The following is a 13,628-nucleotide window of genomic DNA, read 5'->3' as shown; positions in this document are numbered from 1 at the left end:
TATTCTCTACCACGGATTTCACACATGATTCTGGGGGCCTCTTTTTCCCAGTGATCTTTGTTTCTCCTGTTCCTTCCCGCACTCCATTTTAATGTTGGGACACCCTCTGCACACCATACAGCCAACAAGCTGCCAAGATCCTTCTTCCCTTCTATCAAATCGGCTTTTAGTTTTATCCCTTCCTCTCTAACCTTCCTGCTAAAATCCTAACACAGAGCTAAAACTCACTCTGAGTTTTTTCCAGTAACCAGTCTCTTCCTTCATTCTCTCCTGTACATGGAGATGCCATTAATATTCTCAAAATACTGCTTCATCATGTCTCTGCACTACCAAGGACCTTATATTCATCTTCTAATATCATTTGAAAAAAGACTAAGCTCTCATCTTGACATTAAATTCTTTCCAATATCCTTGGCTTAACCCACTGTATCTTCTACTACCTAATATAAAAACTCCTCTCCAATCAACCCACTTAACGCTTTTGCAAAACATGATCCTAACCATTACGGTGGGTTTGGGATTGGTTGGCTGGTTGGTTGGTTAGTTGGTTAGTCAAGTGTCAGTATAGTATACTGACTAAGAGTGAGGATTCTGTAACCAGATTGCCAGAGTTGGTGTTTCACCTCTGGCATAGACTAGAGTTATAACTTAAGGTAAGTTACATCTTAATGCTTCAGTTCCTTCATTTATGAAATGGAGACAATACTGGTATCTCACAGAGTTACTGTGAGGATTAAAGGAGGTAATAGCTCAAGCTCTTTCAAGTGCCTGGTCCCGTTTAAGTGCTCATTGCATGTCAGCATACCTTATCTTTATTCCCAGAGTAGTGTCGAAAAACTCACAAAGGTGTGTAAAGGTAAATTGACTCTGCCATTCAGACTTCTAGGCTCTCTTCCAATCTACACAGTGAAATTGTATGCCAAATTTCAAAACAAGAGCACACTTCATTTTTGCCAGTGCCAAATACATTGTTCCAGGTACACAGAAGTATTTCAACAAGCTTCAGTAAATCTCACACGTGTTGAATTCTAAAATAAATCATTGCTGAGCAAGCTGTCTCTGGATTAGAGTATGCTGAGCCAATGTTGTATTTCTCTTGTAGGTGAAGAAGTTTTTGGTGGCAGTTCATGGAGCTTCCCTACACCAACTTGGAAATGGCATTCATTTTATTGGCTTTTGTTATCTTTTCCTTATTTACCCTGGCTTCCATCTACACTACTCCGGATGACAGTAATGAAGGTAAAAGAAGAAAAAAAGAAAAAAGCTCTTTGTGGCTACTGTGTCCTTTTCCCTCCCTATCATCTTGTTGTGTGTTGGGATTTGGTTTGGTTTCTATCCTCTGTGTGAGGATAACTTTGTTTTTGTTTTGTGGCGTGTATGTGCATGTGTGTTCATTCAACTATACATAGAAAGGAAAAGGATTAGAATTTTTCGATGAGTTCTTGGTAAAGCCTAAACATTTAAAAAAATATGTAGAAATATTTTAAAGACCCAGTACATTTTTTTCCTCATTGCCAGTAATAACATTTGTTAATAAGAGAAATATATAATTTCAATGATTGTGCTTAGTAGTTCAGGTCCTACCACATTTCAGACAAAATTGATAACTGGAGAAATTATAAACTTGGGAACCAAAAATTTATATTTACTTGTGTGTATGTGTGTGTGTAAATATATGATTAGGAAATTATATATATTCATAGAGAATAAGATAAAATCATAAAAAGCAAATTGTATTTGTGCTTCCTAGCTTATCCCCAACCCCATCAATTCTTGACTATAAAATAAGTGCTGTCTATGAATTAAAAGACTATTCTATCCCATAGACATACAACACTATCATAACAAGAAAACAAAAAGCCGCAGTAAATAGACATTCCAGATCATGCTGACTTGCAGATTGTGAAACATAATTGGAATCCATAAAATCTTTTTCCTGCTCACAATTTTTTCCACTGTGTTAGTTTAAAATGGGTTTGGCTGAAAGAAAGAGTAAAACCAAAATAGCCATTACTTTAACTACAAAATAATGCATTTCTCTTACCAGGACAGGAAGCCTGGAGGCAGTGAGTTCAAAGCTGATGTGGCACTTAATAAAATCTTGGAACCCCGGTTACTTCTACCTTGGTTCTTTCCATCTGCAACATAAATTTTAAAGAATCCACTTGCTGGGCACGGTGGCTCATACCTGTAATCCCAGCACTTTGGGAGTCCAAGGCTGGCAGATCACGAGGTCAGGAGATCAAGACCATCCTGACTAACATGGTGAAACCCCATGTCTACTAAAAATACAAAAAAAAAAAAAAAAGCCGGGCATGGTGGCACACACCTGTAGCTCCAGCTACACAGGAGGCTGAGGCAGGAGAAGCACTTGAACACGCGAGGTGGAGGTTGCAGTGATCCAAGATCGCGCCACTGCACTCCAGCCTGGCTGATGGAGCAAGACTCTGTCTCAAAAAACAAAAATTAAAAACTAAAAAAGAATCCACTCAACCTGGAAAAACGGTTGTCTCCTTTTGGTGACTTAAAAATTGATAAAAACGAAATTACTTAGCTGTAGTGGAAATGAGAATGAAGCAGGGCTGATGCTCCCAGTTTACTACACTGTTTACTGTCTATCTTATTTGCCTGTAAGCATAAACACAATGGAAATGTTTATCAGGAGCTATATTAATTCATTCTTGCACTGTTATAAAGAAATACCTGAGACTGGGTAATTTATAAAGACAAGTTTTAAGTTGCTTATGCTTCTGCAGGCTGCATAGGAAGCCTAGTGGCTTCTGCTTCTGTGAAAGTCTCAGAAAGCCTCCAATCATGGTGGAAGGCAAAGGGGTAGTGAGGCATCTCACATGGCCAAAGCAGGAGGAAGAGGGAGAAGGGGGAGGGGAGGTGCTACACACTTTTAAACAACCAGATCTCATGAGAACTCACTGCCATGACTATAGCACCAAGGGGCATGGTGTTAAATCATGAGAAACTGCCCCCATGATCCAATCACCTCTCACCAGGCCCCACCTTCAACACTGGGTATTACATTTCAACATGAGATTCGGGAGGGGGCACAGACTCAAACCATATCGGGGCCTTCCATAAAAAAGGCAGAACACGGCCGGGCGTGGTGGCTCAAGCCTGTAATCCCAGCACTTTGGGAGGCCGAGACGGGCGGATCACGAGGTCAGGAAATCGAGACCATCCTGGCTAACACGGTGAAACCCCGTCTCTACTAAAAATACAAAAATTAGCCGGGCGTGGTGGCGGGCGCCTGTAGTCCCAGCTACTCAGGAGGCTGAGGCAGGAGAATGGCATAAACCCGGGAGGCGGAGCTTGCAGTGAGCTGAGATCCGGCCACTGCACTCCAGCCTGGGTGACAGAGCAAGACTCCGTCTCAAAAAAAAAAAAAAAAAAAGACAGAACACGAAGCACTTTAGAGGTATTACTGTGTTTAATCTTAAAACAGTCCCATGAGATGAGTAGTAATAACCCCACTATTTCACAAGCAAGGATATTGAAGTTTTAACTTTACCATAGGTCACTCAGCTAATAAGACAGAGAGCCAGAAGTTGATCTCCAGCTTATAGGACTCCAGAATCTGGAGTGTGCATAACCAGCACACTTTCTTTTCAGATAACCTTGAAAAAGATACACGGCTTAAAAAAAAAAAAGAAAAAAGAAAAAAGAAAAGAAAAAGCATATATGCTTCTCTTTCTTTCTACATAGGGCTTAAATTGGCTAAAAAAGATATAACAAGATACAATTTAATTTTTAATAAGTAGATAAGGACATCCAGGCAAAAGGAAAAATTAGGGTAGGAAAAAAATGGATGAACTTGGTAGGGAGAAGGAGGCTGGCATACCATGTCAGCACAGAGCACAAATTTGTGATTAGTCACTCCTGGATTCATGTCCTGGCTTTGCCATTGGGTAATTCTGCCTTTGGAAAAGTCATACAAATTATCAAAGCCTCTGTGTTAGTCTATTCTCATGCTGCTAATAAGAACATACCCAAAACTGGGTAATTTATAAAGGAAGGAGGTCTAATTGACTCACAGTTCAGCATGGCTGGGGAGGCCTCAGGACACTTACAACTGTGGTGGAAGGGGAAGCAAATATGTCCTTCTTCATTTGGTGGCCAGAAGAAGAAGAATGAAGTGGGGGAAAGGCCCTTATAAAACCATCAGATCACATGAGAACTCACTCACTATCAGGTGAACAGCATGGAGGTAACTGCCCCCATGATTCTATTGCCTCCACCTTGTCCCTCCCACAACACGTGGGGATTATGGGCACTGCAATTCAAGATGAGATTTGGGTGGGGACACAGCCAAACCATATCAGCCTCCATTCCCTCATCCGTGTATTGGGGATAATAATAGTACCTGCCCCGCAGAGTTGAAGTGAGAATTAAATAAAATAAAGCATATAAAATGCTGAAGGGTGACTTGTGGAGTCTTCTTCTTGGGAGTCTTCATGATTAGAAATTTAGATAGAACAATAAGGGTCATCATCATGAAAAACATTTATTACAAAACCAATATAACTTGTATTCACTTAATCCACACACTGGGTCAATGTCTTTATTTTATATATCTAGTAATACAATACATTCCACACAAATCAATTACAAGGTGACATCATACATGTCACAAAAGATAAAAATCTGATGTAAGGGAAGGTAAAGTTAGGGTCACTGGAATCCTTCAGGTAAAGCCACTGACAAATGAGTGCTTAATAGAATTAGACCACCTATCCAATCAAGAAGAGATGGGTACATAAGCACCCCAAAATAGTGTGAAGTGAATGCCAAAGAAGTGAAAGACGTCTCAGAAAATTAATGATGCTTTGAATATTTTTTGCTAAAGATATCCTCTATAGAATTGTGCTATGACAATCACAAGTAACAAGAAGAGTATTGTGTGGAGCTATGATGCAAATGTATCAGAAAAGTGATGCTCCCCAACCCACCCAAATCCACATCTCATCCTTTCTTTGTCTACAACTAACTTTGAGTTGCAATTACAAACTGCATTTTATTAAATGAGTAACAGAATTTTATTTTCATTATTTTTAGTTTCAAGTTTCAATATAAAGTTTCATTCAAAGTTTTTTTTTTTTTAATTTTTATTTTTTGCTATTTTATATTACATTTTGCCCTGGCTCAAGGAAATTCACTTTAATTGATCTATTCCAGTACCATTTATTCTCAGATTAAAAAGAAATTACCTGTTACAGAATGATATCTTCAACAATGTTAGCCAACATCAGTTATCATCCAAGGAACTAGCTGGAGGCATGCTCTTAAGTTTACTTACTTGGAGGAAATGGGCCAGACATTTGAGTCTTTTCTTTCTTTAAAGTCAGCCCAGAGGAGAAAATTGACAACACTGAACTTTATCTGAGCTCTGTGCTTCTGGAACGCAGGTATAGTCCAGAAATTCCCCCAACCCTTTACTTTCTGAAATCTCCCCACTCTTATTTTCCAGGAAATGTCTTAAGGAAAGAACTACCTTTCCCCTTGAGACATAGATAAGACTCACTGTCCACTCTTTCTCCTGACTTCCCTAAGACCCACGAAGGCTCCCTTGTTTACCTGAGCCTTTGACAAATGCAGACCTTTCCTTTTTTGCCTGAAGCTGCAGACAAGAAGAGACACAGACCTTTCAACTCCCTGTTCTTTGTCTCACGAATGATTTAGCTGAGATTTGAACTGTTTGTCCTTCTGAAACTAGCCAGATAGATAGAGCTAAACATTTGCCTTACAGATATTTGAATGAGACTTCTCCTGATTGCAAAACAATCCCAGTTGTAAATCATCTCACCTATAACTTTTCTACTCCTCTCTATAAAATTCTAAAATAAAACTACCCTGCCAAGCTACTTGATCTCTGGATTTGAGGTGCTCTCCCTATAGTAATAGTTTGAATACAATCAATCTGCTTCCTTGTGTGCACACACGTGCGTGTGTGTGTGTGTGTGTGTGTGTCTTTGACAAAACACAATCTGGTCCCTATATATGACAAACTGGTGTGGATATGATAAAAAATAATGTAGTTGCTTAGTGGGATTACAACTATTTCTGGCATGGAGAGAAGAGACAATGGCTCACTAGCAAAGAATCGCATTAGGGGCTCAGTTTAGAGATGTTGGAACTTTTTTCAGTAAAACCCGCTTCCAGATCTGCTCCCTCACCTACAACATATTTACCCATGTGTGTGCAGCTGAAATGAGAGTTTCATAAACTCAGCCTCTCTACAGGTGATATACTCTAGTATTTTGTTTTCTGTTTTGTTCTTTTTTGCAAGGCTGGTGGCAATTCACCTAAACTACATGTCAATCTCCCAGGCAGAAACCTTCACTAATTGGCCATTGCCTGCAGAATAAAATGAAAATTTCCAAGGCTCTTGAGTATTCTTACTCTTCCAAGTAGAAAATGTCCACCTGTCCACCAATAATCCCCTCCTCCCCATCTACTTGAATCTGACTTATTCTTCAAATAAGTCATTTTCTCTCTTCTTTATTCACTCTAACCCAAAATGAACTCCCTCTCTGTGGAACTTTTATAGAGCATTTTAATATTTCACTAATTTGGTGCTTATCTTCATCACCTTGTACTATTGGTTATGTTTATAGGAGTAGGAAAAGAGACTATAAAATAATGAACTAGAGTTCCATGATTTGTTACTTGACTTGGTTGACCATTCAGCAAGTATAGTTTTTTACATGCTGTCTGCAAGAAGGCACTGTAGAGGCATGGGCACAGAAGAAAAATTGGCCAATTACCAGTCTTGCCCTTAAAGTTTAGAGTCTCATAGGAGAGATAACACAGGTAGAAAACTACAAGATGAGCCGGGCGCTGTGGCTCACGCCTGTAATCCCAGCACTTTGGGAGGCCAAGGCGGGTGGATCACGAGGTCAGGAGATCAAGACCATCCTGGCTAACACAGCGAAACCCCGTCTCTACTAAAAATACAAAAAAATTAGCCGGGCGTGGTGGCAGGAGCCTGTAGTCCCAGCTACTAGGGAGGCTGAGGCAGGAGAATGGCGTGAATCCGGGAGGCGGAGCTTGCAGTGAGCCGAGATCGCACCACTGCACTCCAGCCTAGGTGGCAGAGCGAGACTCCGTCTCGGAAAAAAAAAAAGAAAAAGAAGAAAACTACAAGGTGTTTCTTCTTGTATTCCTATTCACATAAAAATAAAATTCTTCATCCCTGTGTGAAGCCTTTCTTTGAATGGCCAAAAATAAAATAGCAAACTAACAAAAGTATGTTTTAAAAATAATAAGAAATCACACTTTGCATGTCATCTAGAATGTAAGCTCCATAATAGAGATTTGGACTGTTTAACCACTGCTCATCCCAGCACCTAGAACACTATTTGGGACATAGGTGGTTTTCATTAACTCATTACTGAATACATTAATAAATACCTACAGCTTATTTCTTTAGGGAAGCTCAATGTATGAGTTTCACATTTCATGACCGTTATACATCTTTCCCATTTATTCTGTAGCTCTTCCTACCACTTTTTACCTAATAATAGTTCACGTTGCTTTATCTATATTAATCATTTAATCCTAAGATTAGGCCTATGAGGCAGATATTGTTATAATACGACACTAAATCTAAAATCCTCAGAAATACTCATTAGGATCTCATGGACTTGTGTATGAGCAGAATCACAGGCTGATTTATGCACAAAGATAATATATGGGCTATTCATAAACCTCCTTCTTGAAAACTCAGTGACATGAAGCACAAATTAATTCAGAATAACACAAATCAATGTAGAGAGGCTTTTCATGATGGTCTTCAATGTATATTTGATCAACTTTCTGTAATGTTCAGGTTTGATATATTCATGAATTGAAAATGGATTTTAATGTCTGTCAAACAAAACATGACCAGGACAGGCATGCCCTCAGGGCAGAAGATATTATATTCTGCATGCCAAAATCAAATATAAATGGTGTGGTGTATTTCCATTTTTGTGTTACCCAGACCACTGCTTCCCTGTATTTTCTTCAATTATAAAGAATCATTTTGCACCTATTTCATTGTTCTTTAGTTTTTAAATTTACCGCTGTGAAGCTGCAGTATCCGTTTAGAAGAGATTAGTACAACAGTCTCTTTGTATCTCTAGAGGTAGCACATAGTGACGCAGCAGTAGCAGCTCTTTCCTGCCTGAATTATATTGCTGTCCACCTGCACGCTAGGCCCCGTCTTTGAAAGTTGTCTGGTGTAATGACCAGTAGGAAGTGATAAAATGTAACTGACCCATCAGGGAATTATAAGGATATTCTAGGAAGGTAATGATCCTTCATCAAAGGTGTGTCCAGCCTCTTGACAAACAGTAGCTATCCAGCATCCACATGCCAGACACTCCCTTCCAGAGTAGCTGTAACTGCCAGGTGAACAGTCTTGGTGACTTTGTCCATGATGCACAGAGCTATAGAGAAAGTAAGTCCAAGGCTGGCAGACCCCCAGTCCAGATTAGAATCAACTTTATAATTTTAGAAAGTCTTAGGTTTTAAAACTTGATGTCTGTTAAGAATTCATTTAGATATTACAGATATTACTGTTGTCCAACTGAGTCAATGTGGCCAAAAGGCCCTACAGCACTACAGCACAGAAAGGTATCCGTTCATGAAGAAAAATTGCCACTGCTGTGATTCTATATTAATCAGACAGCAATAAGCATGTTTGTTATTTAAGAAGATCCCTACCATTTTTTCAAAGCTGGCCTCACAAACCAGAGTCAAAGTCATAAACCTGGCCACATGCAGTGGCTCACACCTGTGATCTCAGCCCTTTGGGAGGCCAAGGCAGGAGGATGGCTTGAGCCTAGAAGTTTGAGATCAGTCTGGACAATATAGTGAGATCTCATCTCTATTTATAAATAAATAAACAAACAAACAAACAAACATAAACCTTTCAGCACTCAAGAGTAGTGAGGCAAAATCAAGTAGGGAAGCTACAAGTTTTACCCATGTAAATAGATTTTAAAAAAAATTTTTTTGCAATGTCACTTAATTCTTCTCCAAAATCAACATTAAGCACAAAACAAAAGTTTAATATACACCTCTAATAATATACAAAATGATTTGATAGTACCCGCACACATTTAGGGAGTTATATGTGATGACTCGATGAAAGATTTCTTCCCTTGGTATACAATTTGGGTTGTCTGCAAAATAAGAACTGATGATAACTATAGCACAAAAATAATAATTTGAGTGTTCAGTGTATGCCAAGCACTTAACATATTTAAGCCTTCTTTCATCCCCCTGACCACATTGTAAAGCAGGGAAGTAATGCTATGTCTACTTTGGAGATAAGGAAAATGAAATTCCCAGAAGCAATGTGCCCAAGGAGAGAAAGAGGCAGGAAGAGCTCAGTGAGCACGATCATGGCCCAGGTTCTCCATCCACATGCCTGAGACAGGGGTGAGTGTGAAAACGGGAACTGACTCAGAATTAACTGTGTGATCGTGGGCAAGTTGCCAAGTCAACCCTCATATCTAAATTCAGGTATCCTTGAACAAACATAGACAGATGCTGATGATCCACCATTGTTTACTATAACAATAAACTCTTTGTCAATAAAAAATGGCCTCTCACCCTGGAAAAAAAATGTAAAATAATGTTGAGAATGGAATCCACCAAACAGGGAAAAAAAGAAAAAAACTCCAGAGCATCAGCTATATCATTTTCAACTGAGGGTTTCTTTAACTACCTTAAAGTTGTGTTTGTAATTAACTAGGTTAGATTGAACATAAATTAAATGTCTTTTGGTTGCAAAGAAGTTCAACATTTGCACATGTATGCCTAAAACAGTGTAGTCTTAGAGAATGTGGATGAAGACTGTGTTCATTTCTAATTCTTCCGCAAATAGAGACGGGTTTACATTTTGGTCACCCCAGCTATTTCCGTAGTGTGTGAGTAAACTATTGGGCTTGCTGAGCTAATACTTCACAACATAGTTCTGTGGGTGCCAAAGGCCACAGGCACCAAGGTTTCCAGTTAAATTGTTAGGAAAAAAATGCCAAAATGTCTGGATCCTGAATTGGAAGCTTCTGCTTTTGCTTCGTAGAAGTGAGGAAAGCCCTTATTAGCAAAAGACCAAACTGAGATTAGTGGCCAATCTGTAGATTTTCTATTATTTTACATAATTTTAAAGCTATTTTTCTGCAATTTTTTTTCATGAAAAGTCAACAATTTTTTTTGCAATTTTTCTGTTATCTCTGAATCCAATGACTCTTCTGCCTTTTATAAACCAAATTGTCCAAAATTGAGAAGGCATGGCCATAAGTCAGACTGAGGTCTTCCTATTTATTTATCTCAACTGAAAGCCACAAACTTGCCTGGAATGAGACTGTTCATTATTTACTAGGGCAAATTTCAGGCTTGTTTTAAATGAAATCAAAATATCCTCTCTACATCAATGCTCCTGACACACATATTTAGGGATATAGAGGAATCAATAAAGTTATGCTTTAAAAGAAGGATTATTAATCTATTTAATATGGATTGTTAGAGGTGCAGACAGCAAATTTTGAGAGCAGGCAACAAATTGGTTTCTTTGTATTTCTTAGAAGTAATTGCAGCAGCCAGCCAGTAGACGGCAATGTTTGACAAACACCCAAATCCAAGAAAAATAATTTTGCTCTCTTGTGTTCCTGCGCTGCCTGTGTAGAACTAATTTCACACCAGTCAGCGTGCTAACCACTGGGAATGCCAAAGCTTTGTCTTTTTCCCCAGGGAACTGTGAGCAATGCATGCAACTCTTCCAGATAATCCCTTAAACATATTTAAAAATACAAACAGTGGCCGGGCGCGGTGGCTCATGCCTATAATCCCAGCAGTTTGGGAGGCCGATGCGGGTGAATCACAAGGTCAGGATATCCAGACCAGCCTGGCCAACACGGTGAAACCCTGTCTCTACTAAAAATACAAAAAAATTAGCCAGGCATGGTGGCGCATGCCTGTAGTCCCAGCTGCTCAGGAGGCTGAGGCAGGAGAATTGCTTAAACCCGGGAGGCAGAGGTTGCAGTGAGCCGAGATTGCACCACTGCACTCCAGCCTGGGCAACGTAGGGAGACTCTGTCTCAAAAATTTAAAAAAAGGAATTTCCGGCTGGGTGGGGTGGCTCACACCTGTAATCCCAGCACTTTGGGAGGCTGAGGAGGGTGAATCACTTGAGGTCAGGAATTCGAGACCAGCCTGGCCAACATGGTGAAACCCCATCGCTACCAAAAACACAAAAATTTGCCAGGCATGGTAGCAGGCGCCTGTAAACCCAGTTTCTTAGGAGGCTGGGGCAGGAGAATCACTTGAATACACGAAGTGAAGGTTGCAGTGAGCCACTGTTGAGCCACTGCACTCCAGCCTGGGTGCCAGAGCAAGAGGCCATCTCAAAAAAAAAAGGAATTTCCATTCCATTTCTAAATAGAAATGAAACTTCTAAACATCTGCCAATATAGAAAACAGTGTTTTCTTCATGTTTCTTAGAAAAACACATGATCCATAAACTGGGTGTAATGGATCATGCCTATAATCCCAGCTACTTAACAGGCTAAGGTGGGAGGATTACTTGAGGCCAGGAGTTCAAGACCAGCCTGAGCAACACAGCGAGACTGCATCCCCCACCTCTATCTCTGAAAAAATAAATACATGCACACATAAAAAGAAAAATATGTGATACATCTTGCTAAAATAAAATAATTAATTTTTTGCCTGTACTGACATTTTCACTTTATTTATATGAATTTTCCTGTAGCTACTTATACAGAAAAACCTCAGGAAGTGGGGGAAAAAAAGAAGCAGTTTTCTTTATGACATAAAATTTTAAAAATTGACTCTCAAAGTACTGCTTTAGTAACTTGAAAATGACAAGAATTCCAGGCATTATTTTCCCTCACCAGAGCATAATAAATTGCCCTGCTCACACATCATTGGCTGGAAGAATGGTGGCCCTAAAAATAAAAATTAAAAGTACAACTAACAATGAAGAAAGTTGGGGGCAAGGACCCAGCTGGGAGTTGAGACTAATTCTGTGGGAGTGGTAACTGCACATCAGGACTTTCTCACCACTCCCTAAGGAGATGTAAAATGTATGATTAAGGGGACAGAAGACGTTCCAAGCTTGACTCCCAAGAATGCTCGTCTTTGAGTTATTATAGACTAATGACTGCAGTTTGGCTAGCTCTCTAACTGAACCCTGAAACAAACAGCAGTTTTATTTGTGGTGGGTAAATGTAACTACTAGACACCATTGGTTCTTGATAGTATTATATGTCACGTTTTGGATAAAGTATTTTTCTAATACAGAAAAAGTCATTTGATAAGTATAAGAAAACTTTTTAAAAAGACGGCAAAACGACTACAAACAGGTAGAATCAGATAGTATATGATGAATTTCATATGATAGGAAATTCAGCACTAAGCCAGTAAGTTGAAGAATATGGTTTGTTGATTCCTGTTGAAGGGACTACGAACATGCTGGGAGAAATAAGATTTACTAACAGTTTACTTCCTACAGGGTTGAGATGCAAATAAGGAAGGCCTAGGTTTGGGAATCCTGGGTCCTAATTACGAGCCTGAGAATCACAAGAATCAATATAGAATCATCTCAAGGAGTTGTGCCATAGCTGGGGTCACTGGACTGATTATACAAATAGGATGCCTTTGGAGTGCTGTGTGTTTGGAAAAGAAAAGATAACTAGCCATACACAAAATCAAATGATCTTTGCTATCATCAACCTCTCCCCAAGGTTTTGTTTGTTTATTTGTCTGGCCTTTTTTTTTTTAATTCCCTGAGTTGTAAAAATAATCTTGTTACATTTACTAAAAGAATAATTTCTTCACAACAAGAGCAATTAAAAACACTCCAAAATTGATTTTTTAAACCATTTTTTTGCTTGTTTGTTTACACTTTGTTTTTCAAAATTTTATTAACTAACTCCAAAGTTCAAAGTCCATCATCAAACACTAGTAAGATTCAATCTCCTGCTCTATATAATGGAGATAAACCACATACCAAGGTTTTTGTGAGAATCAAATGAAATGGAAACTATAAATAGTAACCATATTCAAGGAATTACTTATGTAGGTACCAAATATATTTTCTTTGTTATTGAAATGAATTTGAGATGCAGATCCAATGTTCAGCTATGCAATGCATATATTTACATAATCTTTAAACTTATTGTGTGTGTGTATATATATAATATATACATTTAAGCTTAATCCTATTCAGTATTCAGCTATACAATGCATATATTTACATAATCTTTAAGCTTCTTGTGTGTGTATGCATATATATATATATACACACACATATACATATATCTTTAACAAAAGGAAAACTATCTTTTGAGAATTTTAAAAGTCAGACAGTTTCTTATAATGGTAGAAGTAGAATATCATTTGGAATAGGTTATTAAATGTCATGGCTACAAATAGCCCAGATCCTTGGAACTCCCTAAATCCCATCCCAAACTTCAATTAGTAGCTAGGAAAAATCATGTATCACGAGGGAGAGTGGTCGTCCCTAAAGACCACATAAACTATGGTTTCCCATTGGAAATGGTCAAGATATTCAGCACTTTTTTTTTTTTTTTTTTTTTTTTTTTTGA

The 13,628-nt window shown here is 38.7% G+C and overlaps 1 protein-coding gene across 1 annotated transcript; it reads left to right on the top strand.

The window, feature by feature from the left end:
• The first annotated feature begins 1,127 nt into the window (after positions 1-1,127).
• Positions 1,128-3,724, top strand: SMIM31 (small integral membrane protein 31). Its single transcript, XM_026446706.1, has 2 exons — positions 1,128-1,264; positions 3,652-3,724. Exons 1-2 carry the CDS (start codon positions 1,128-1,130, stop codon positions 3,722-3,724), a joined length of 210 nt encoding a protein of 69 aa, XP_026302491.1.
• Positions 3,725-13,628: the final 9,904 nt, after the last annotated feature.

This window comes from Piliocolobus tephrosceles, chromosome 3 (assembly GCF_002776525.5).
Source record: "Piliocolobus tephrosceles isolate RC106 chromosome 3, ASM277652v3, whole genome shotgun sequence".
Lineage (NCBI taxonomy): Eukaryota > Metazoa > Chordata > Mammalia > Primates > Cercopithecidae > Piliocolobus > Piliocolobus tephrosceles.
This window is presented reverse-complemented; position numbering and strand designations above follow the sequence as displayed.

Excerpts from the sequence above, each read along its gene's own strand:
- SMIM31 (XM_026446706.1), top strand. The coding sequence starts at position 1,128 with ATGGAGCTTCCCTACACCAACTTGGAAATGGCATTCATTTTATTGGCT. Across the intron at positions 1,265-3,651 it reads AGAAGAAAAAAAGAAAAAAG|AAAAAAAAAAAGAAAAAAGA; the intron begins CTCTTTGTGGCT and ends ATACACGGCTTA.